Source organism: Vigna radiata, chromosome 6 (genome assembly GCF_000741045.1).
Source record: "Vigna radiata var. radiata cultivar VC1973A chromosome 6, Vradiata_ver6, whole genome shotgun sequence".
Taxonomy (NCBI): domain Eukaryota; kingdom Viridiplantae; phylum Streptophyta; class Magnoliopsida; order Fabales; family Fabaceae; genus Vigna; species Vigna radiata.
This window is the reverse complement of record NC_028356.1, coordinates 15,631,395-15,655,167: the sequence shown is the minus strand read 5'-3', so window position 1 is coordinate 15,655,167 and position 23,773 is coordinate 15,631,395. Positions and strand designations below refer to the sequence as shown.

At 36.1% G+C, this 23,773-nt stretch overlaps 2 protein-coding genes across 2 annotated transcripts in view; one reads left to right on the top strand and one right to left on the bottom strand.

Annotated features, from left to right (window-relative positions):
* Positions 1–3,151, bottom strand: part of LOC106763492 (LEAF RUST 10 DISEASE-RESISTANCE LOCUS RECEPTOR-LIKE PROTEIN KINASE-like 2.1) — a 23,862-nt gene extending 20,711 nt beyond the window's left edge. The window contains exons 1-2 of the mRNA XM_022782193.1: positions 2,364–3,151; positions 1,526–1,558 (exon numbers count right to left, since the gene is read on the bottom strand). Coding sequence (XP_022637914.1) covers positions 1,526–1,558; positions 2,364–3,144 — 814 coding nt within the window. The 5' untranslated portion in view covers positions 3,145–3,151. The remainder of the gene's footprint in view (positions 1–1,525; positions 1,559–2,363) is intronic.
* Positions 3,023–5,942, top strand: LOC106764724 (rust resistance kinase Lr10-like). Its single transcript, XM_014649076.2, has 3 exons — positions 3,023–3,131; positions 3,722–4,481; positions 4,603–5,942. Exons 2-3 carry the CDS (start codon positions 3,824–3,826, stop codon positions 5,730–5,732), a joined length of 1,788 nt encoding a protein of 595 aa, XP_014504562.1. The 5' UTR covers positions 3,023–3,131; positions 3,722–3,823; the 3' UTR covers positions 5,733–5,942.
* Positions 5,943–23,773: the final 17,831 nt, after the last annotated feature.

Genomic DNA, 23,773 nt, shown 5'->3' with positions numbered 1-23,773 from the left:
TTAATAATCATCAAATAAAAAAAGTGATAAAAATATAAAGGAGATTAAAACCCCCCTCAAAATAATAGTCAGTAATAGAGGAGGTTTTTACCCTCCGCAGAAAAAACCTCCGCAAATTGAATATATAGAGGAGGTTTTTACCCTCCGCAGAAAAACCCCCGCAAATTGAATATATAGAGGAGGTTTTTACCCTCCGCAGAAAAACCCCCGCAAATTGAATATGATACCAGAGGGCGAAAAAAACCCCCGCAGATAGTTTGTGGCGACTCAAACTGCGGGGGTTTAAAAAACCCCCGGAATTTATTTAGCGGAGGGTAAAAACCCCCGCAAATCGAAAAAAAAAACCCCTCTAAATAAACATTTTTTTGTAGTGGGATGAGATTGAACCCAACCAACTGCACCTTCGGAGTGGGGGTCGGGATGTTCTTAGGGTTTATGTTGACGGATCGAGGGATAAAGGCCAATCCAGATAAGTGTGTAGTCGTCCTAGAAATGAAGAGTCTGACAAACCTAAAGGAGGTTCAGAGGTTGGTCGGACGAATTACATCCCGCTCTCAGTTCATCCCCAAGCTGGCCGAGCGTATTCGGCCGGTGTTGAGGAAAATGGAAAAAGGGTCAATGGAGAAGTGGGACACGAATTGTGAGAGGGCATTCGCGGAGGTGAAGGATATATTGACTTGTCCCCTGGTAATGAACCGACCAGTGGCCGACGAGGAGTTACATGTTTATTTAGGGATGTCGGACGAGGCCACCAGTGTCATATTACTGCAAGAGAAACCAGAATTGAAGCTTATCTATTTCATCAACTGAGTGTTTCAGGATGTTAAAAACCTGTTACCAACAGGTGAAAAAGGTTGCGTTGGTGTTACTAAACACAACCAGGAAGCTTCAGCCTTACTTCTAGAGCCATCAAGTAGTGGTCCAGATAGCCTACCCTATTTTGAAGATCCTAAAAAAACCTGATTTAGCTGGTCGAATGGTAACTTGGGCTATCAGAATTCAACCTGCCTTATGAGCCAAGGGAAATGCGTCAAAGGATAACACTTAACAAAATTTGCATCAGAACTACCCCTCTATTACTCGGTTTGCGTTACTCAACCCTATACCCAAATCATGTATGTATATATGTTTTTATGTAATAGTACTTTGAGACACTTTTAATTCATATCATAAAATATTAAATTTTTGTATTTATAAAGAAAAAAAGTAAAAAAATAATGAAAGATAACATCAAATGTAAAAGTCTTCTGTATCAAATATCAATTACTTTATATTTTTACATTTTGCATATCTTCCTAAACATGTAATATTTAAGTTTTTTTTTTATGTAAATGTATTATATGTGCGAATATATTCACAGGTATTTATATATATATATATATATATATATATATATATATATATATATATATATATATATATATATATTACGTGATGATTATAAGTAGTAGTATAATTTTTTCTAATTCTTAGATACCAAAAATTTAATGGTATTGCGAGACGAACCATGGGATAGCGTGCGTACCTGTAGGGTATCCAATAATTCGCGATAGAATTCCTAAAATAATAAAAAGAAATATTTACATAAAAAAAGTAAATTAAAATAGTATATTATTTACATAAAAGATTAACGTGACGGAAAAGGTATAAAGACATAATATTTTATAAAAAATGAAATTACTCTATTATATTTATTAACCTTAACAAGTTTCATGATATTTTTGAGTAAATTATACTGGAATTATAAATTTTCTTTTTGAATTACAATGTCATGGTAATATTTAAAGAATTCTATATATATTTGTCTTTTATTTTAAAATAACAAATTTCTATACAGTTTTCAAAGTTTTACAAATATTATTCTTACACTTCAAATAAGAAAAAACCATTGTAATAATAAAAATCAAAATATAAAATATAGTTTAATTATGTCTTAACCATAATTATACTTGGAAGCTTCTTTGGAAGTGAATCTAATTATATTTAGGTTTTTCTACATACATGGCCATTTTTTCCTGAAATTGGTAAATTTAAAAAAAAGCATTACGAGAATGGATAAGCGTGTTTCAAAACATATATTTCTTTTAATAAAAAATTGCTTTAAAAATATAATTTTGTTTTCTATTTTTTCTTAAAAGCGAAGTTTCACACTAGTTTTTCTTTCTTAAAATATGAAATGGAGAAGCCTTAACACCTTGTTATGGAAGTGATCTATTGAAACATAACTTCTGTTATTACAACCCATTTTGTCAGAAGACGAATTATTCGTATTTTGTATTTTTAAAAAAAAATTATGCATTTTATATAATTTAGAAATCTGAAAATAAAATATGAATGACATTAGGTAGAAGAATATATCTCACCACAATTGTAGGTAGGATGGTTGTAGATTTGGCAAGTATCGCATTGAATTTGTTTGGTGGTTTCATTGAGGAAGCAAGAGACACCATTTCCACAGTGGTCCCTGCAAACAACTGGAAACCAAGACAACCAAATTCCTTCTTCCATAGATTTGAGGATATCAGCATAGGAAACATTCTTGTTATATGTACAGTTTGCCAAGGTAGCCATCTTTAATCTGCATCCAACCTTCGTATCCTCCGCTGTAAGGTCCAGAACGGCGTAGATAACTCCTCCGGAATCACTACCACATGCTTTCACTTCGACATATCGAGGATCATCACTCACTCGGTTACTACAGTTTAGAAACCCTACGTTTGCAAAACAATAAGCATGCGACCAATAGTTCGGAAAAGTCAGCGGATCATCGGCATATCCACTGAAATTTTGCGGGGATAAGAAATAGCGAGGAAAAGAGCAAGAAGTCTCCTCCACAACACCCGCTTCACTTAGCCGGATTTCGTACATATTGTAATTGATTTCCTTCACATAGTATTTTCCTGAAAAAAGAGTAACCAGTGTCCTGTTATTCACGCAATCAAATTCGTACCCGGGGAGGCCGCAACCGCGAGGATCGCCTTTCAGTCGGAATGGATATTTTATGTCGCGAATTCCGCCGCACGAAGAAGATGGACAGGATCTGCGATGCTTGGCACTGCAAGTTTGGTGGAATAGCACAAGAATGATGACCACCGACACAACCACTGATTGTGCGCAGCGAAAGCAAGAGGGTAAGAGGCTCATTGTTAACTCTGCTCCTCCAATTGGAGAAAATGCATTTAAATATACCCAAATGATATTTTCACAACACTTTTTAATAATTTTTTTTACAACGGGATACGTGTCATTATTTTATTGGTCTATTTGAATTTATATTTAAAAAATAATTAAAATAGATTAATCACAAACTGTCACGGTGTCAAAATATTGTTAAAAAAATATTGTTAAAAGAAGTTTTTCCTTAAATATATTAACTTAGATGGACCATTGGTTGAAATTATCAATAAATGAATATCGTTCATCTTGATCTAAAACAATAATAATAATTTATATTATTACATAAAAATTTAGTAAAAATACTTTTATTATTTTAGAAATATGAGATTCTCAACTTAAAATAATTGTACAGCTTTTTCGTCTGTTTTTATAAAATTAATTATATTTTATTTTTTTAAATTGTACTTTTTTACATGGATAAGATGAAATTTAAGAAAAAAAAAAAAAAGAGCCACTCGTCAAGAAATAGAGTTATTTGACTGGCTTGATCATTTAAAGTGGAAAATTTAGACCCATAACGTGAGTCATTGAATTGACTGAACAGGAAGACAACGCGGAGTTGCTGGTACACCCGGCCAGCCCACCAAGTCCATGTTAAACTTGAGCTGACCAGAAAGACGTCCTGAAACTGAAAATCAACCCCAAAATGCTCAATTTTCAGAAGCTGTCTCTTCTATGGATGCTGCTGTTTCTGGTAGGGAATCCTGCGACCGGCAAGAACCACTTCGCCGATAAATGTGGCAACGTTCGCATTCAATTTCCATTTTATCTCAGAAATAAAAACTTGAATCACACCACCGACTACCCGCCTGAGTTCGGTCTGTTATGCACCCAACAAACAATTCTGGAGCTGCCTGCCCTTCCAATACAATTGTTTGTCACAGAAATTGGTTACGAATATATGCTAATTAGAGTATATGACCCCCAAAATTGCCTTAATGATCAAATTTTGAAACTCGGCAAGGCTTCCATCTCTCCATTCCGATTTCGCACAGATGATACCAAGTCTCACGTTTCCGTCTTCCAATGCGATTCCTCGTGCCCAATTTTTGTAGGAGGATCCGACATCGTCTCCACTGACCCCCAATTGGTATCCTGCACGAAGCTGAAAGATGTTTACGTCGAAGGGTGGGCTTGGTACAATGGGGGTAGGTTTGTTATGGAATGGTCAAAACCTGACTGTGGAGACTGTGAAGCACAAGGCCAAAAATGTAAATGGAAGAATGGTACTAACGGTGCGACTGAATGTTATTCTAGCCAAACAAAAAGGATTCCCACGTCAACTGTCGTCCGCATTGCTGCAGGTATGCAGTATTACAGTTACTGTTATGTTATAGTTTTGCTATTTTTGTTGATCCCTTGCAACTGTATTTAATCCTTGCTAAAATTTTTATTTATTTGGTTAACTTGTTCTTCCACCAACAGGAATAGGTGGTTTCATGCTTTTGCTGCTATCGGTCATGGCATTGTTTTATACATATGACTTCTATAAGAAGAGAGGAGAAGACCAGGCTCGAATAGAGAAATTCTTGGAGGATTACAGGGCAATGAAGCCTACCAGGTTCACTTACGCTGACATCAAGAGAATCACAAATGGTTTTAGTGAGAGTTTAGGGGAAGGATCTCATGGAGCAGTGTTCAAAGGAATGCTCTCTAGTGAAATTCTTGTTGCTGTGAAGATACTCAAAGACACAGTGATAGATGGAAAGGATTTCATAAATGAAGTCAGAGCCATTGGGAAAATTCATCACGTTAACATTGTTCGCCTGCTTGGTTTCTGTGCAGATGAGTTCCACCGTGCTCTTGTCTACGATTTCTTTCCAAATGGGTCGTTGCAGAGATTCTTGGTTCAACCGGACAACAAGGATGTTTTCCTTGGTTGGGAGAAGTTGCAACAAATTGGTCTTGGTGTTGGGAAAGGGATTGAGTATCTCCACCTTGGTTGTGATCATAGAATTCTTCACTTTGACATTAATCCTCACAATGTTTTGTTAGATGACCTTTTTGTCCCAAAAATCACTGATTTTGGCTTAGCCAAGCTGTGTCCCAAAAATCAGAGCACGGTGTCGATGACTGCAGCCAGGGGAACTTTGGGCTACATTGCCCCCGAGGTTTTCTCTCGGAACTTTGGTAATGTGTCTTACAAGTCTGACATTTACAGCTATGGGATGTTGCTACTAGAAATGGTTGGAGGAAGAAAGAATACAAATGTGTCAGTTGAGGACAGTTTCCAAATTCTGTACCCAGAGTGGATCCATAACTTGGTGGAAGGAAAAGATGTGCAAATTAGCGTTGAGGATAATGCAGATGCTAAAATTGCCAAGAAACTTGCCATTGTAGGACTTTGGTGCATTCAGTGGAACCCAGCAGATCGTCCTTCCATGAAAACTGTGGTACAAATGCTTGAAGGCGATGGATGTGAGTTAGTAGCACCCCCTTCTCCTTTTCATATTTCTGGTTCTTCTACAACAAATACCATTTTTCCGGCAAGGCGTCAAAATTTTGAGTTGGAGGTTATTCATGAAATAGAAGAAAACAGTGTCGATCACTTTTAGGTTTCCTTCAAATGCTATCTCGCATATTTTATTGGAGTTTTTAAGCTTCATCAGTACTGTTGATATTTTAATTATTATCCATGTAAACTTGTTAATCAACTTGTTTAATTATTACGATCAGTCATGATTAATTTTCATTAGCTTCAACTTCAACGTACTCTCAGAATTGAAATTCTCATAATTGAAATTCTTAGAGTTGATTGACTTGTAACACAAATTCGTTCTTTTTAAGCTTCCACTTGTTGCAGTTGTGTAAATAAAACTTTATAGCATTCATCTTAAGAGAAGTTAATTATCAAAAGTTGTTTTAAAACAGGGTAACATACGTTCTTTTATATTTTTCTATTTTTGTTTCTAATAGTACTATAAAAATGGACTCATCTTCATACAAAAAGTAGAAATTTATTTTTTGAACAATAATTTGTTAACTTTTCTCGAGAGTGCACTAAATCACACTTAGTAAATGAAAGTTTTTAAATATAGTTTTCTAAAGGATTTGTATTTATTTAATGATGCTTATTTATTAATTTTAATTTTAATGAAATAATTATTGAATTCATAAATAAGGATACCAATTGTAATAACAATAACTTTAAAGGTTATGATTGAAATTAAGATGAAACTAATTAATGAATTAACTCATAATATATTATATACAATTAATATTTTTTCAATTCAAACACTCACATCAAAATATATAAATTCTAATTATATAAGAATAAAATCTAAATTATATATTAATTTTTTAGTTCAATTAATATATATTTTATATTAAATTCAAATGTTAAGAATCATCAACTGAAATTATTCTTAAAATCATCTCTCTTGATTACTTTAATGATATTATTTCAAATGGTATAATTTTGTTTGAGTTCACAAAACAGTATGGCTAAAATTCACATGTAACTACTTAATATATTACTTATCTTATAAGGAAATTTATATTTAATCTTAAAATTAATTATCTTAGGTAAAGTTATTCAATAAATATATAAACAAAATTGGCAAGTGTATCGTACGGCCCTCCGCATGGCCGTACGGTCTTTCCGCATGGTCTCTCTCGTGTAATACTTTCAGGCTGTTCTTTCAGAATGTCTTTTCATTACCGTCCACCTAGGTTGCGTTAGTAGGTAATGACTCATTAAGCTCTTAATGAAGATTAAAGTGTGATTGGATTGTTGTTAGGACCAACCAAAAGTAAAGGCCCATTACAATTAGTATAAATAGAGGTCTTAGGTATGACTTGAAACGACGCTACACATTATTCACATCACATGCATAACTTGTGATAGTCGTTCGGTCATTTTTACTGGCTTGAGCATCGGAGTGCCTTTGACAGGTACCCGGCCTGGGGAAGGAAGAAGGAGAATGAACAACTTCAAGGTAATTGTCCGGTCTTTAAGGTTATGTTCGGTTTTTGAGACACTCGAAACATTTTGGCACTCACCATGGGGTTGAGCTAGTCTTCCCCATTGTGCTTCAAAAGGACGTCAACACAACCTTTCAACCTCATCCACTTGGCCTCATGTACTCGGCCATTTTGACTCCCCTGGCAGGACTTCTCGGCTTCATTTGCTCGACCACTCGGCCACTAGAACTTAGCCAAATTTGGCCTCAAGCATCCGGCAATCTGGCCTCTACCATCAGGCCATCCGACCTCAATTGCTCGGCCTCATATGGCCTCACAGGTACTTAGCTAACACTAGTAAAAAAACACCCTTTTAACACAGCTAATAGGTCTCGGTCCTTACAAAACTGAAGCATATTAAAACGCAGTGGCATTCTTGCAATTAAAACAAACTTATATGCCTCGGTTCAGTGGGAACCGAAGTGTGTTCACTCTACCACCTCGGTTATTTATGAAACCGAAGCATAAAACCCTATGTGACAAAGCCCTATTACTCTGGTCTTCTTAGAACCAATGTTATTGTGCATTTATGTTTCGGTTTGCCTTATAACTGAGGCATATCTTCGTGCTTATCTCGAGACTTTCCTCTCACATCTTCATTCACTGTTTCTCTTCGTGCAAACCCTATTCTTCAGCTCTGTTAGGGTTCTTCATCTTCTTCCCATTTTGGCCGTTTGAACAATTGAATATCTCCATCCCTACCGATTAAATAACTTCCTCCACACTGATTTCACCGATTAGTTACTTCCTCCACTGATTTCACTGATTAGCTACTTCGCATTTTCCCCTTTTTCATCTTTCATGGCCATCTTCACGAAGCTCCGCCGTCACAGAAGGCGGCACAACGGCAGAGGTGCGACCCATGGGGGTTTCGTGTTCGCGCAACAACAACGGTTGTGACAACGAGATCCTTCAGAGCTTGCGAGAGTGCTGACAAGTTCGTTGTTTTCGTCTCGCGCGAAAAGAGGTTGGAGATTTGTTCTTGGAAGTGACAACCTTTTCCCATGGAATAGCTCGCGAAGGTGCTTCATGGATTTGCTTCTGGTGTTCATCGCCGCCAAAGGATGGCAGATCTGGTTTGAGTGGGCGAATGTCATTTACTTTTGGGGCTTTTTCGTTTTAGGGCTTGAGGTCTTGGTGGAAAAGGTTGGAGAGGGTGCTGCGGTGGTGGGTGGGCAAAAGAGGGCATTAAGGGTGGCAGTGGTAGTGGATGGAGGTTTACGAGCAGTGGCGAGGCTGTTGTTGTTGTTGGGGTCGAAGAGGGTGAGGCGTTCGCAGAGGCATGAGGGGCAGAAGCCGGTGAAGGCTTCATCGGGGTGGCGGGGCAGGAGGTGGAGGGGCAGTGGGCCTGCAGCGGTTGGGGTGGCGGGGACACTCTTATTTTCTATTTTTCTGCAACTTTTTCTTCTCGATGTTTGTTTGTCTTTTATGTGGGCTAGAGATCTTGAAGAAGTTGAATTCTTGACATCAATAGTTCTTAAATTATGTTGGTTTGTACTTGATTTTCTATTGTTGTGTCATCAAATGTTTGTTAATTCTATGGTATCAGGTGCTGGTTTTGTTGGAGGAAGGATAAGCCTTGGAAGCCTAGAAGTTTTGAAAATAAGGAAGTTTGAGAGGGTTTAGAGGAGCAAAAGCTCACATGGTAAATCTCAGGCTTTTGTATTTTACAAACCTTTGGAGATTTTTCCTGCCTTAGTCACTATTACCAGTGCAACGATCAGCCATTGGCAACCTTTGGAGGAGTTCAATTATTTATTATTGTTGTAGAGAGCTGTGTTGGAACCTGCAATACAGGGACGTGATATGATTGGTCGAGCTAGGACACAGGATCTGGGAAAATTCTTGCATTTGGGATACCCATTTTAGATTCAGCTGTCTTGGTTGTGGATCCAAACATTGCCTCGGTCTATACTCCTTCTTGGTCATTGTTGGCACAATACTTCAGACGCACAATAAAAGCCTTCTTTGAATCATCACTTGTGGCATGTTTATGGTGGGAGGTGCTGCTTCATCTTTGCTTCTAAGTTTCTTCTCATTAGTTGTTGCTATTATCACTTTGGTTTTGTGGGTTGTAATTTTGACATTGGTTGTTTATATGTATGTTGTTCCTTGAAGAAGCTCATGATGTTAGCTGCTTCTCTAGACAAAAGTAGAGAACCCTGTCAAACTCTGTTCAAACTTGTTTATGTCAATGGTTTAATAGTTAAATAAACGTTGGTGTAATATTGTGTCTTGTTTGATTCCTGTTATGGTTTTCTTTGCTTTAGATTCTTGAACTGAAATTGGGAAATCTTGGGTTTGTTAGACATGATAGAACCGAGTTCTAAAATCTGAAAAAAAAAAAAAACACGTTACTGCCTCGGTTATCTAAGAACCGAGGCATAATCCTATCTCGTTCTATCTCGCCTCGTGACCAAGGCATAAAGCATACATTTTTTACATCGCCCATACATGCATCGGTCGTTGAACCGATGCCAATAAGGAGATAAAACTGGTGCCATTTCTTCTTATTGTACTAGTGCAAATTTAGCCCCAATAATCCGGCCATCCAGCCTCAACTGGTCGGCCTCCCATGGCCTCACAGGTACTTAGTAAAATTTGGTCTCAAACATCCGACCATCTAACCTCTACCATCCGGCGATCTGGCCAAAGGTACTTAGCAAAATTTGGCCTCAAGCATCCGACCATCCGACCTCTACGATCAGGCCATCCGGCCATACAGGTACTTAGCCAAATTTGGCCCCAATCATCTGGCAATCCAGCCTTAATTGCTCAGCCTCATATGGCCTCACATGTACTTATCCAAATTTGGCCTCAAGCATCCGATCATCCGGCCTCTACCATCTGGCGATCCGGCCTCTACCATTCGGCCATCCGACCTTACAGGTACTTAGCCAAAATTGGCCCTAATCATCCGACCATTCGGCCTCAACTGCTCGGCCTCTAATGAAGTCAAGGCCAAGGCGGAAGAGATGTTGAGCCCGAGGAGGCCAAGCTGAGGTCGAGGAGGCTAAGCTGTTGAGGCCAAGGAGGCCAAGAAGTTGAGGCCAAAGAGGCAAAAAAGTTGAGGCCGAGGTGGTGAAGAAGTTGAGGCCGAGGAGGCCAGGCTAAGGCCGAGGATGCCGAGAAATTGAGGCTGAGAAGGCCAAGAAGCCGAGGCTTAGGAGGCCAAGTTGAGTCCGAGGAGGCCGAGAAGTTGAGGCCGAGAAGTTGAGGCCGAGGAGGCCAAGAAGTCCAGGCTGAGGCGGCCAAGACATTGAGGCCGAGGATGCTAAGCAGAGGTTGAGGAGGCCAAGAAGTTGAGGCCAAGGCAGCCAAGAAGTTGAGGCCGAGGAGGCCAAACTGAGGCCGCGAAGTTGAGGCCGAGGAGGCCATGAAGTTGAGGTCGAGGCGGCCAAGAGGTTGAGGCCGAGCAAGCCAAGTTAAGCCCAAGGAGGTCGAGAAGTTAAGGCTGATGAGGCCGAGAAGTTAAGTCCGAGGAAGCTAAGAAGTCGAGGTCGAGGAGGCTAAGAAGTCGAGGTCGAGGAGGCCAAGACGTTAAGGCCGAGGAGGCCAAACTGAGGCCAATGAGGCTGTGAAGTTGAGGCCAAGGAGGCCAAGAAGTTGAGGCCGAGGTGACCGAGGCGGCGAAGTAGTTGAGGCCGAGGCGATGAAGATGTTGAGGCCGAGGAGGCCAAACTGAGGCCAAGGAGATCGAGAAGTGGAGGCCAAGGAGGCCAAGAAGTTGAGGCCGAGGCAGCCAAGACGTTGAGGCCGAGGACGCCAAGATGAGGCCGAGAAGTTAAGGCCGAGGCGGCCAAGAAGTTGAGGTAGAGGAGGCCAAGCTGAGGCCAAGGAGGCCACGAAGTTGAGGTTGAGGAGGCCAAGAAGATAAGGCCAAGGCGGCCAAGAAGTTGAGGCCGAGGCGGTCAAGAAGTTAAGGCTGAGGAGGCTAAGCTAAGGTCAAGAAGCCGAGAGGTTGAGGCCTAGGAAGCCAAGAAGTGGAGGCCGAGGAGGCCAAGAAGTGGAGGCTGAGGCGATGATAACGGTTGAAATACCGTTATTTTTATAGTTAATTTTGATACTAAAAACACCCTTTATGACTTAAAAACTAGCTTAAAATCAAGCTTTTGCTTTAGTTTAGAGAATAAGAGAGTTGAAGGTAGTATTATTTGTTTTATTCTTGGTTTTCCTTGTTTTGGCAGGAATTAACATGAATTGGATTAAAGAAGTTGAAGTAGCAAGGAGTTGGACTCAAGAGAAGCAGGAAAAATGCACAAAAGAAGAATCGTAGATGGCATTGAGCGCCATTTCCACCGTTGAGCGCCATTTTCGCCACTAAGCGCTAACCTTGCTATGGAGTTCTCTGGTTGACGCCTAAGGGCCAACGTTGAGGGGAAATACAAGTGCCGCAACCACCGCTGTGCGCCACTTTTACCGCTGAGCGCCAGAGTCTTCACTATAGTTCATTGTCTCTCGCCTGGGTGTCAATGTTGAGCGTTATTCTGAGGACCGCACATACCACGGAGCAGCAATTCCAGCGTTTAGCGCTGTCAGCATAAGCCTGTGCCAGGTTTTTGTTATTTTTAGAAGCTATATAAGGATTTAGTCAACCTAGAGGGTCTATCTTTTGATAGAAAGAGGCGCAGAAACACTCTTTTCACCCTTCGAAGGTGGATTTTGGATGCGGAAGCTCCGATCTATAACTTTTAGGGTTCTATCTTTCATTCTTTTCATTATTTTCATCTAGTTTCACCATGTCTATGGTGAACTAAACCTCCATTGTTGTTGGGGAAACGATGTAATCCTTTGAAACACTTATGTATTGAATTGATCTTTATTATATATGCTTTACTTCATTAATTTTTAGGGTTTTTCCTCTTTGCTCTATGCATGCTTTGTTTAACTCATTCAATTGCATGATCTTTGATTTTGTTGATATGGACACATACGGGGAAATCTAGACATGGGGAAATTCTCTCGGGAGCAATATTACCTAGACATAGGGATAGGAGGACCGATTGCCTTTAAGCTTATGTGCGAATGTAATGCATGATTAGTTGTTAGGGATACAAGACATTATGAACTAGTAATTAGGAGTAGGCTTTCTTCACTGATACATTGGGTTTCAGGAAAATTAGAAAGTGGCATTAACATTAATGAAGGAGTGGAATTCGTAAATACATGAGAGTGGATAGGATAAGTTGGAAAGCCCAACAACATAATTAATCCATACATCATTCACATGCGTATTCTTTTGGTCAATTGATCAACATTCACATGCATATTTACTTTCTGCATTATAAATAATGATTTTCGTTCTCAAGTCTTAAATAATCAACAAATCACAAGACTTTCTAGGCCAATGAGTCTCTAGGGACAACGATACTTGGTCTTACCATTTGTATTACTTGATATAATTCGGTACACTTGCCAGAGTCTTAAAAAGTTTTTGGCGCCATTGTTCGGGACTCGTGCTTTAACTATTCTATTCGTGTGATTATTAATTAACTTTGACTTGATTTTTTCTATTTTTGTTTTTGTTTGTTCTAAAAAGTGCTTTCTAGGGTTTTGTTTTCTTGTGCATGCAAGATACATTTCGTACTAGGAGTAAGAAAAATTTAGAACCTCTTCTTGAAGAATTGAGCGGAACTAGAAGGAGAAGGAGAAACAAAACATCTAGAGAATTATTCCTGTTGAGATTGTTGATAAAGGAAGCACTAATTTAGCTAAACCTTAATCTCACATGCTCTGGTTTTTTATGATGACAACAGATTATTAATAACACATGTATTGTGATGTGTTACATGTTCTACTTTTGATTGTGGATAATGTCTTAATGAACATGTTTGTGTTGTTTCTCATATATGTATTCATATTCATTGATCTTATACTTGATACATAACTTGTGATTGCATTACATATGTTTATGAAAAGAAAACCACATGCACTTTGATGAACTTATATTGTGTGGCAAAACTGTAAGTTTTAAGTTGACTTCATTATGAAGTAACTCGATTAAAACTCATGACTTTGCACACATTTTCAAAAGCAGTGCTGTAGTGATTTTGCATTGAAAATATTTTCAAAACTGTTTTGAAGTGTCTACGTCGACTATATGCATAGTGGATCCGACTTAGTTAGTTATTTGTTTTCAAATTTTGTTAATGCTTTTGTATTGTAACAGCTATATTCCAATTTTCTGTTAAAGCATTAAATTAAAGTCAACTGTATTCAATGCGAAATCAATTTGGTTGTTATGACTGCTGCAAATTGACTTAACTGTTATAACTGTCTGATGACAATCGACTTCATTAGTGGCACAATCGACTACAGAGTGTTTGATTTATAGAAAACTATAAATAGACATTCTTTTGTTGATCACAGGGACTTTGGTTGAACTAACATTTTCATTTTCTGTTTCAGATTGAGATCCTATGATTGAATGCTCCAAGAACTCATTAAGAAGACAGTGGAGATCTTTCTTGGAAGAGTGTCTCAAGGAGGAAGTGAATTGCGCGTACTGATTGATCAAGTTTTGCACATTTGGTGTCATCATACTGATCAAGTTTTCTATCAATCTTTGGAAAGATTGTTGTTATCCTGTTGGGATTATAGGAGGTGGACTCGTGGAGTTCTAACACTTTGAGGGTTGTTCAAAGTGGGTTGAAGATTGCAGGAGAGGGGATATCTTGCTGCAGATCTTTGTGTTGCTACCTATATTTTGGTTAGAGGGTTAAAGAAGTGTATTATATTTTTGAAGTAGAGGTCTCTATGAAAACCTTGACCATTATAGTGCATTTGCTTCCTAGTTGTGGAAGGACACTGGATGTAGGCATTGAGGTCGGACCAGTATAAAAACTCTGTGTTTGCTTTCTCTATCCCTTCACTTTTACATTAAGTATACTTAATTTTTATGTTGTCAACTTTACATTTCCGCTGCACTTAAACTTTTCATTCCTTGCGAATCAAGAAACTTTTGCAAAAAAGATTTTGAAAAGACTCTGATCTTTAAATCTCACCAATTCACCCCCCTCTTGGTGTTGAAACTAAGTCATTCTATTTCCGACAATTGGCACCAGAGTTGATTTTCATAAGATATTTGAAAAACTAGTCGACTTCTATTTTCTTTGAATCGACTATGTTCCTGGATAATGACTTCCAGTTTTCAAACCTTTGATGAAGGTGCATCTACAAACAGACCACCACTGTTTGCGGGTGAAAATTATCCTTTTTGGAAAATTATAATGCAAATCTTTCTCGAATCCATGGACAAAGGAATTTGGGATGCAACTTTGAATGGTCCTTTCGAGCCAACTCATATTATTGATGGAAAAACTGTTTCGCAAAATTTTTCTGAGTGGTCTCAAGAAGAGAACAGGAAAACACAATATGATATCAAAGCTAGAAATATCATTGCCTCTACACTAACAGTTGATGAATTTCTAAAACAAATGAAAAAAGTTAACATGAATTTGATTACCGAAGTTATGTAAGGTAGGTTTTCAAAGGATCTACTTAAAATTCATAAGTGTTAACATTTTCCTTTGTTTTATCCCTTTGCCTTCATGGACAACAAAGGAATGTCTTCGTTTAGTGAAGGGAAAGAACTAAAACAAATCAAAAAAGTTAACATGAATTTGATTACAAAAGTTATGTAGGGTAGTTTTCAAAGGGTACAACTTGAAATGAAATCCAAATTTGTAACCTATTTCTTCGATTACTCCCTTTTATTTCATTTTTCTTTTAATCCAATATTAAACGTCCAATCCAAGCGACGATTTGAAGATATATTTGTAATAGAATGTTAAAGCATTTGGCAGTGTTAACGTGACGAGCATGAGTGGTTTGCACCATTAATTGTGTTCTTTTAGCAGAACACCAATATTACGTCGAATTCTACGTGTCTAAGACGTTTTCTTCTTCATCAAGAAGCCAAAGGTCGCTCAAATTTCTTTTTATTTTTATTTTTTTCTTTTAAAACCTCACTTTAACGTCAAGACTCCTAGTTCTTCGACGTATTTTTCGTCAGCAAAGAGGTCACATCAGTATCAAGAAGGTCATATCAGTATCCAAAGACATTTTATACTTTTCCTCTGAATGATGTTGGAACGCGAATTTGGAAAATATTTGACGTTCATACTAGATGTGGACTGTGAAAAATAATTGTGTGCCTTTACCAAAGCACCAATATTATGTCAAATTATATTGGACTTCGACATTTCAACTTCATCAAGATACCAAAAGGTCGCTCCAATTTTTTTATATTTTACTTTTTTTCTTTTAAACTCTCACTTTAACATCAAGGCTCATAGATCTTCGATGTATATGTTGTCTGCAAGGAGGTCATATCAGTTGCAAAGAGGTCATATCAGTATCCAAAGAGATTTTCAACTTTGTCTCTGAATGATGTTTGAACGTTGAACTTTGGTAATATTCAAAGTTCATACTAGATGGTGGAGTGTGAAAATTAATAGTATAATTACTCGATGTACTGCTTTTTTCATGATGAAATGATATTGCACGACGATTCTGTGGAAGTGTGACGACATCTTTTCATCTATAAATATACATGTGCTTTTCTTATTATTCCATTCGTCCTATTTACGTATTGAACATTTTAGGATTCATGTTTTTTATCTCCTAAGCGTTTTTCTTTCTCTAGATTTCGAAAAATGTTTGTTCCTTAAATTGCAATTTGTTGACTTCAATTACAAAGTGTTGCATTCAAGCCTAAGTTCATATGAAGGTGGCCTTTGAAATTGAAGTCAACAAAATGCTTTTAATAGTACAAAAATGGATTTGTTATCTTAATGGAAGAGAAGTGTCGAGGAAAAAGAAATATGATTCACAATATGTTTAATGTTGAAATAATTTTGAGAACTAAATTTAATTTATAAAATAAGTTGTTTAACTTCATCATTTGGCAATGTATGATTCTCTTTTTAAATTGTTTTGGAGTTCTTTTCTACCGTTAGATTTCAAAGCTATCTGATTTCTTAGGGTGAAAACCAAAGTAAAAAGTTAACATTTATTTCTTTGGTTTTCACCCCTTTTAAAACGTCATTTATTTGTAGAGTTCGATGTAAAAAAATTCAAGGATTTCAAAGAAACTTTCATTTCAAGTAAAGAAATCAAATGACAAAGTTTTAAACATTAATCCCTCAGCTTTATAAATAAAACACATTTTAACATTACCAAATTACAATACAACAACTTGTATGGAGAGGTCAACCAAGTTTCATCAACATACATATTACAATTACATTGAAAACACATATAACAAAGACCATCCCCAGTAACACCTTCAACCACTTTTCGAACATGACAACACTTTTCTCTAAACAAGCTATTTTCATCTTTTCATCACAACTTCATCCATCTTCATCACACTTTGTTTCATCATCATCAAACTTCCACCTACTTGTTCATTTCTTCCACTTCTACTCCTTTCTTCTACATACAACACATTTCCTTCTTCTATTGCTTCTTCACTGCACCAGTGAAAGAAGTTGTAGCCAACGACAATATGTACACCCCCTCATCAAAACCCACAAAAATAAACAAACATTTATACTTATATTAAACTGACCTTGAAGTTAGGCAACCCTAGAATTTTTTGCCCTTGTTTTTAGGGGTTCTCGCAATGCGAAAAGATGCAATGTGACCACAGAAGAAAGTGTGTTTTACAGCCAATCTCCTAACATTGGCACTACTGTGTTGGATGTCCGAACCAAAAACACTTGCAAGACGAAGATGAATAAGACATTTCCTCAGTTGCACAGTGCTTCGAGAACCCCTTCTTCCCCAAGACGAACACGAACATAAAACAATTTGGATCACATTGAATTTAATGCACAATGCCACTTTAAGTAAAAACAAATTACAGGTCAGCTCATGTTAACATTAGAAAACAATTGAGGACCAACGAGGGTTTAAACTAAACAAAAACATAAGAAAAGCATATTAACACCAAATATACCAATGAGGGTTTAAACCAAACAAAAACATAAGAAAAGCATAATAACTCCAAATATAGGAAAAATATGAAAATATAACCACGGAAAGTATATACTAAAATTTCAAACATAGTTCAAACATTGAAAAAAAATACTAAAATATATTAAAATATTACATTAATTTAAGAAAAATAAAGTAAAATGGACTTTTCTTCCTAATCTGAGTCAGAGGTCTCCATGGACTCATCTTCTGTTGTGTCGTCTTCATCATCAGATTCACTTGTTGTGGTTTCAATTAAACTGTCTTCATGTAATTTTTTGTGAATCATGATTAAAGAATTTTCAACATTTGAAGATCTTGTTAAAAGCCTTCGAAATTGATCCCTAACAAATCTTTCAAACTCAGTATGTGGAGTGAAGGTAGGAGGAGTTTCGTCAACATCCTTGAACACCCAACCATCTTTTGTTTACTTTAGACTATTAAAGGTCAATGCCGCTTTTCCTATTTCATTTGATTTGGTCCATCCAATTTTTTTTTTTTCACCAGTAAGATCAACTTGATGATGCTTAATACACTGTTGATAAAAACACCATATGGCAGATTATGTCCATTCCTACTTGCAATTTCAATCATGTGCTCACTCAAAACAATAACCTAGTTGGTTGGTATCCGTGTTTTTATGGCATGAACCAAAAATAAATCTTCAGTAGTTAGATGATCACGTATGCCTCTTCTAGGAAGTATTACCCAAGTAAGTAAAAAAGCACACAATTTTTCTTCCATTTTCAAATCAACAAGTAGATACGGCTTGTATACCTTTAGCCCTTTTGGATTTCTCAGAACTTCCTTATGAATCTTCTTCTTGTTGGTCCATTGGTTGAGTTCAAAATTTCTTTCATGAGACCTAAAGCCTTGTGCTTTGAGACCAGTAAAAGATAACCATATTTCATCACCAATTTTAATATCGACACGAGCATATAACACCATCGACAACCTTCAGATTTTGGTAGAAGACTTCTACCAAGTCACGATAGCAATCACCGGTCATTTCTACAAATTTTGCAAGACCAACATCTACAAGTAAATCTTAAAAAAGAAACCCTTGCTTTCTGAATAATTCCAGATCCAAGTTCTTGTGATGGACCACCTGGAAGAGTTTCTATAACATCCAAATTTGTATCGTGTTTCGTCATCACTTATCCACCCATTTGGACTAGCATTTCTTACAACCTGTGCAGCCTTCTTTCCACAACGTGAAGATGAATAAGCCATTTAAGAATAGGATTTAAAGGTTTAGGGAAAGGTTACTGTTTCAATATAAGGTCAGAAATATATTTAGTTTCAATATAACTTCAGAATAACACGTCCTATACCATTACAACTTCACGTTCTATAGTTGAAATACTTGGAAGTTTAAATCAAAATGTCGAAGCCCCATAAAATTCGACATTCATCGACGGTAAATATTTAAACCAGCATGCCATTCTTATATTCTTTTTTTTTTTCTTTTAAAACACAAATAGTACATCCATTTCTGGAGCCATGGACATATTATTGTGAGCCAGAAGCCAAAGAGTTACTCCCTTTTTAATTCTTTTTTCTTTTTTCTTTTAAACCACCAAGATTACATCGAATTCTTTGGGGATTGACGTATTATTTTTCAGCTAGAAGACAAAGAGTTTCTCCCTTTTTAATTCCTTTTTCTTTTTTCTTTTAAAACACCAAGATTACGTGGGGATTGACGTATTATATGTCAACCAAAAGCCAAAGAGTTTCTCCCTTTTTAATTCCTATTATTTTTAATCCAACAATAAATGAAGAGTTACTCCCTTTTTAATTCAACAATAAATGAAGAGTTGTAATTCTTGGACGTTTCAATTTAAAAACCACCTTTAGTACGTCGGTTGCTTGATATTTCCGACGTATTATTGTAAGCCAGAGAGCCAAAAGTTGAACGTTGATGAAACATTGATTAAAGGCTAACTCCAATAATTGTTGAATTGCATAGTAAAGCGTCCATCCCTTAAGATGTTTGACGTTGAAAATGAAAAGATTTGATGTGTAACTATATAAATAATAGGTTTGACAACCTATTGTGCACTCAATGTTCTCTAGACTGAAGAGCTATAACAAACCCTAGAACTTGTAAAGACGTTCCAAAATCTGATCAGAAATGCCTTCTTCTTCATCATCCAGAAAAAAAAGGGAAGGTTGCTCGGATTGCAAGGAATGCTAATCCTACAGGGAGGATTAATGGTGAAGACATTCGAGGGAAGCTTTTTAGTGTAAGGAAGATTATGTTGAAAAACAGGTAGGCTTCTTTATACACCAAGAGGGGGATGAATTGGTGATTTTTCAAAATATGTTCTTTTCGCAATCTTGAAAACAAAGAATAAAGCTTTTTAAACTTTCTTGAAATGCAAGTAATAAGAAAATGTATGCAGTGGAAAAAAGTAGTAGACTGCATTAAAAATAGAGTCGACTAGAATGTAAGAATTGCAGCAAGAATCCCCTCTTCTACAATCTGCAACACCACTTTGAACAATCCTCAAAGTGCATTATCCCCCTGTATCACAACAGGTACAATTCCAATAGTCTTCATAGGATGCCAAGCCTTGATCACAATTCAACAGTCTTCACAGGATGCCCAGCCTTCAACACGATCAAACAGAAGCACCTTTCTTGTGCACGTAATGATCAACAAGTGTAAGCGCACAATGTCTCCTCAATGAATCTCGTTCAAGAAAGATCACCACTGTCTTCTTGGAGAATTCTTGGAGCTATGAGAGATCTGAAACAGAAATGAAATTTGTCAGTTCAGCGAAAGTCGTTGAACAAACCTGTGTTCAGTCTATTTATATATTTCTGTTATACAATCAGATTCTCAGTTGAATGTTCTACTAATTCAGTTGACTATATTATACCAATTATAATAGTTCAGTCAACATAGTAGCTCACGGTCAACAAAAAACATAACAAATTCAATACAGTTGACCAAGTCATCAATGCTCAACTAACTTTTAAAAATATAGTCGTTAAAGTGCAAGAGCATAACAGAATTCCAAATCAGACAACAGATATAGTTGAATATGTAAAACACATAGTCGACATCAACCATGTAAAACATTTTGAAATTCTTTTCTTCTCAAAAATACACATAGCACTGATCCTCAAAATCTGCACAAAGACTTTATCGACTGTACTAGAACTTTGTCACACAGTTAAAAGTTCATAAAAGTGCTTGTGTTTTTCAGCTTTAAAATATGTGTAGTAAAACATATTAAATGATGCAAAGCAGATAACACATAAAGCATATAAACACGTTCCAGATATATATCAACCAATCAACATGGGAACATGTAACACAGTACACAAACATGTTCAACATATATAACAATTAATATGCATAAGAACATGTAATAACAACAAACAACATATGCATGTTATTACGCAATGTGTTGTCATCATAAAAAACTAGATTGATATAGAAATTATGTTGTCAACAATCTCAACAGATTACAACTGTGGTTTCTCATAGATATTTGAAACTGGTGAGGGTGTTCTACTCCAACATAAAGATGAGCGATGAAACATTTTGTTCCACAATCAAGGGGGTTGATATAAAGTTTTGGATTGGGATTTCCGTTTTTCAACCGATCGGGAAAGAAGGATTTCTCTTTGAAAAACGGATTGGTCATCAGCAAGTCTATCTCATCTCTGAATCTTGGAGTGCAAACAAAATAGATTTGACAAAAATTGAAGAAGATGAGTGGGCTAAATGGTATGCGGTGAAAATAAATTGTATGTCAGAATCGCTAAAAAGGTTCTTTCGGCTCAAGTATATTGAAAGATGACTGCAACAGAAGAATATGGATTTTCGTGTTTGATTTTAATTTTGTAATCAGTGTCGCATACAAGATTCTTGGGGCTTCTGTAAATTGAAAGTTGGCACAGTCATTGACAAAAGACTCTAAGGATTTAAAAATCACCGATCAAAGTGGAAAGAAAGGTGATGTGAACAACCAGAAGGGATAATCAATAATTGTGCAATAGAAGAATAGGAATATTCGTCGTTTGATTTTAATTTTTTAATCAGTGGCTTCTTAAGCTATCTTTTTGTATTGATGGTTGTAATCATCTTTTGAATATTAATGAAATTCTCTTTTGGCAAACATTAGTGAATGGTGATTGAATTTTATATTTGATTAAATATGATAAAATCACTTTTATGATTGCAAATGTCCATTTTAATGTTACATGATTACATTGCATCAGTATACTCAATATGGGATAACAGTTATTGCTCTATACACCAAAGCTCCTTCTTTTTCAAAACAAATATAATACGTCATAAAGCCACTCGATGTGTTATTAATAACTATTGTATTAATATTACGTCAAAATACTAGGGGCATGCGTTTTATTGTTCATCCAGAAGCCAAATCACTCCATTTTTTCTTCTTATCTTATTTTCTTTTTCCCTTTTAACCTACAATAACACGTCGAATATTAAAATATACGACGTCCTAAATTTGAAATCCAAATCTATCAACCTTTTTCGTTTGTTTTCTGTACTCCAGCTTTTTTATGTCCTTGAAGGAGATAACAGAAAACAAAAGAAAAAAAAATAACAGATGAAGTTCATAGGAGAAATTTTATGAATGGAAGATGTAGCGTTTTGAAAGGGTCGAAATCCAAATGTATCAACCTTTTTCTTTGTGTTACTAACATTCTTTCAAACTTTTCATCATGACAGAATCAAACCACAAAGAAATGACTCCGTTTTGTGACCTAGAAGGAGCTACAGTAACACAAAGAAAAAAGTTAACACAAAGAAACCTTGGAGTTGTTACAAGAAATTTTATAAATGGATGTCTACACTTAAATAATTACTGTTGGGAAAGGCCTGATATGGGCCTCATATGGGATTCAATAATAAAAGGCATTCTACTTAAATGATATATGCGGAAATGCAGTTTGCTGCGAGAAACGAAGAGGTTGACGTCAATTTCTCCAGACTTCCAAAGTGTTTTTTTGGTTTAATTCTTTTTTCTTATAATCCAACAATAAACGTTGAATGTCATGAGCATCTGACATATTGGTCGCTCTTTTTTTTACTTTTTACTTTTTAAATTCCCATAGAACGTCAAATTCTAGGGGGCTTTGACGTGAAAGGCATTGGAATGGTAGTGAGCATTAATTTTGTGTTGTTACCAGAGGTTTTGAATTTACTCTATAAATATAATTCTTAACTCTATACAATTACACAGTTTGATCGTTATTGAATGACACATTTTTTAATGTTTCATTAAGTTGTTTTCTCCGAATCAGATCCACTAATTTTGTAGAAAACAACTTCATGAAACTTAAAAATTGAATCATATAATCAAGAAACTTCAAGTTATAAAAGCAGTTCTGCCCCTCCAGGGGTTCTACAGATTTTGAAAAAACACTTATCTTCTTAATATTTTTCTTCCAAATTTCTGTTGTTTAAATTCTTCTTCCCATTATATGTGCTCTATCAGAAGGAGATTAATAACAATCCAGAAATAGAGGATTCTGATGAAGAGTCTATTGAAGAAGATTCTAGGAAGACGTCTGAATAAGAATAGGGTCTTAAAGTCATAGTACTAAGTTGTGATGTCCTTGTTTTGTTTTGTTTTATTATGTGTTCTTCTTTTTTTGTTGTTATATTTGTTGGTTTAAAACAAAAACAAAATTCTGGCAAAAAAACATCAAATTGATAAAACAGTTCGACATTATATTTAAACATTACGTGTTCGAATAACTTTTGTGATTTTGAAAGAGTTGATAGAAAAACAAAGAAAAAAGCTAACAGATTGTTACGAGAAATTAAATGAATGGAAGTTGCAAAGTTTTGAAAGGATGTCAAATCCAAATGTATTAACCTCTTCTTTGTTTCTGTCAATCACTCCTTCAAGCTTTTCAACATAACAAAGAATCAAACCACAAGAAATGAGTCGTTTTTGTCACCTAGAACGATTTGATAGAAAAAAAAGAAAAAGTTAACACAGAATTCGAACATGTTGGGAGCCTTTCAAAACGTTAAAGCCACAAGTACAAGGATGTTTTACCGGTTGGTTTAAAAGAAAAAATAAAAACATAATTTCTAGAAAAAAAATGTCGAATTAGTAAAAGAATTGGACGTTGTGGTTGGTATAAAAGAAAATGAAAAAAATAATAAAAAAGGAACTAAATAATAAAATGTCGATGCTAGTTTAAAACTGGTGTTTTATTGGTTGATTTAAGAAATAAAATAAAAGAATAACTACTAGCTGTAATATACAACGTCCATCTTTTGTTATCTTTGACGTCATATTATTTGCATCAAAATTTAGTATTTATTTATTTATTTTGTATTGGACGTCAGTTGTTTCCTTAACTGAAGTTATGTGATTACTAAGGTTTCGCACGCCAACGACCATCACGTCTAACCCCAAATTATGCGATGTTCTATATTGGCATAAACATCTAACAATAAAATGGGTGACGTTCTGTTTGGTTTAAAAAAGAAAAGAAATAAAGAATAAAAAATGGATTCACTCTTTGGCATATAAAACGTTGAATATTTAGTACGGTTGATGTCAAATATGGGTAGGAGTAATACTACTGGAAGCAAACCACTATTTCGTTATTTTTTATTTTAAATTGAATGTTAGATGTTTCTTAA

Excerpts from the sequence above, each read along its gene's own strand:
- LOC106764724 (XM_014649076.2), top strand. The coding sequence starts at position 3,824 with ATGCTCAATTTTCAGAAGCTGTCTCTTCTATGGATGCTGCTGTTTCTG. Across the intron at positions 4,482-4,602 it reads TGTCGTCCGCATTGCTGCAG|GAATAGGTGGTTTCATGCTT; the intron begins GTATGCAGTATT and ends TTCCACCAACAG.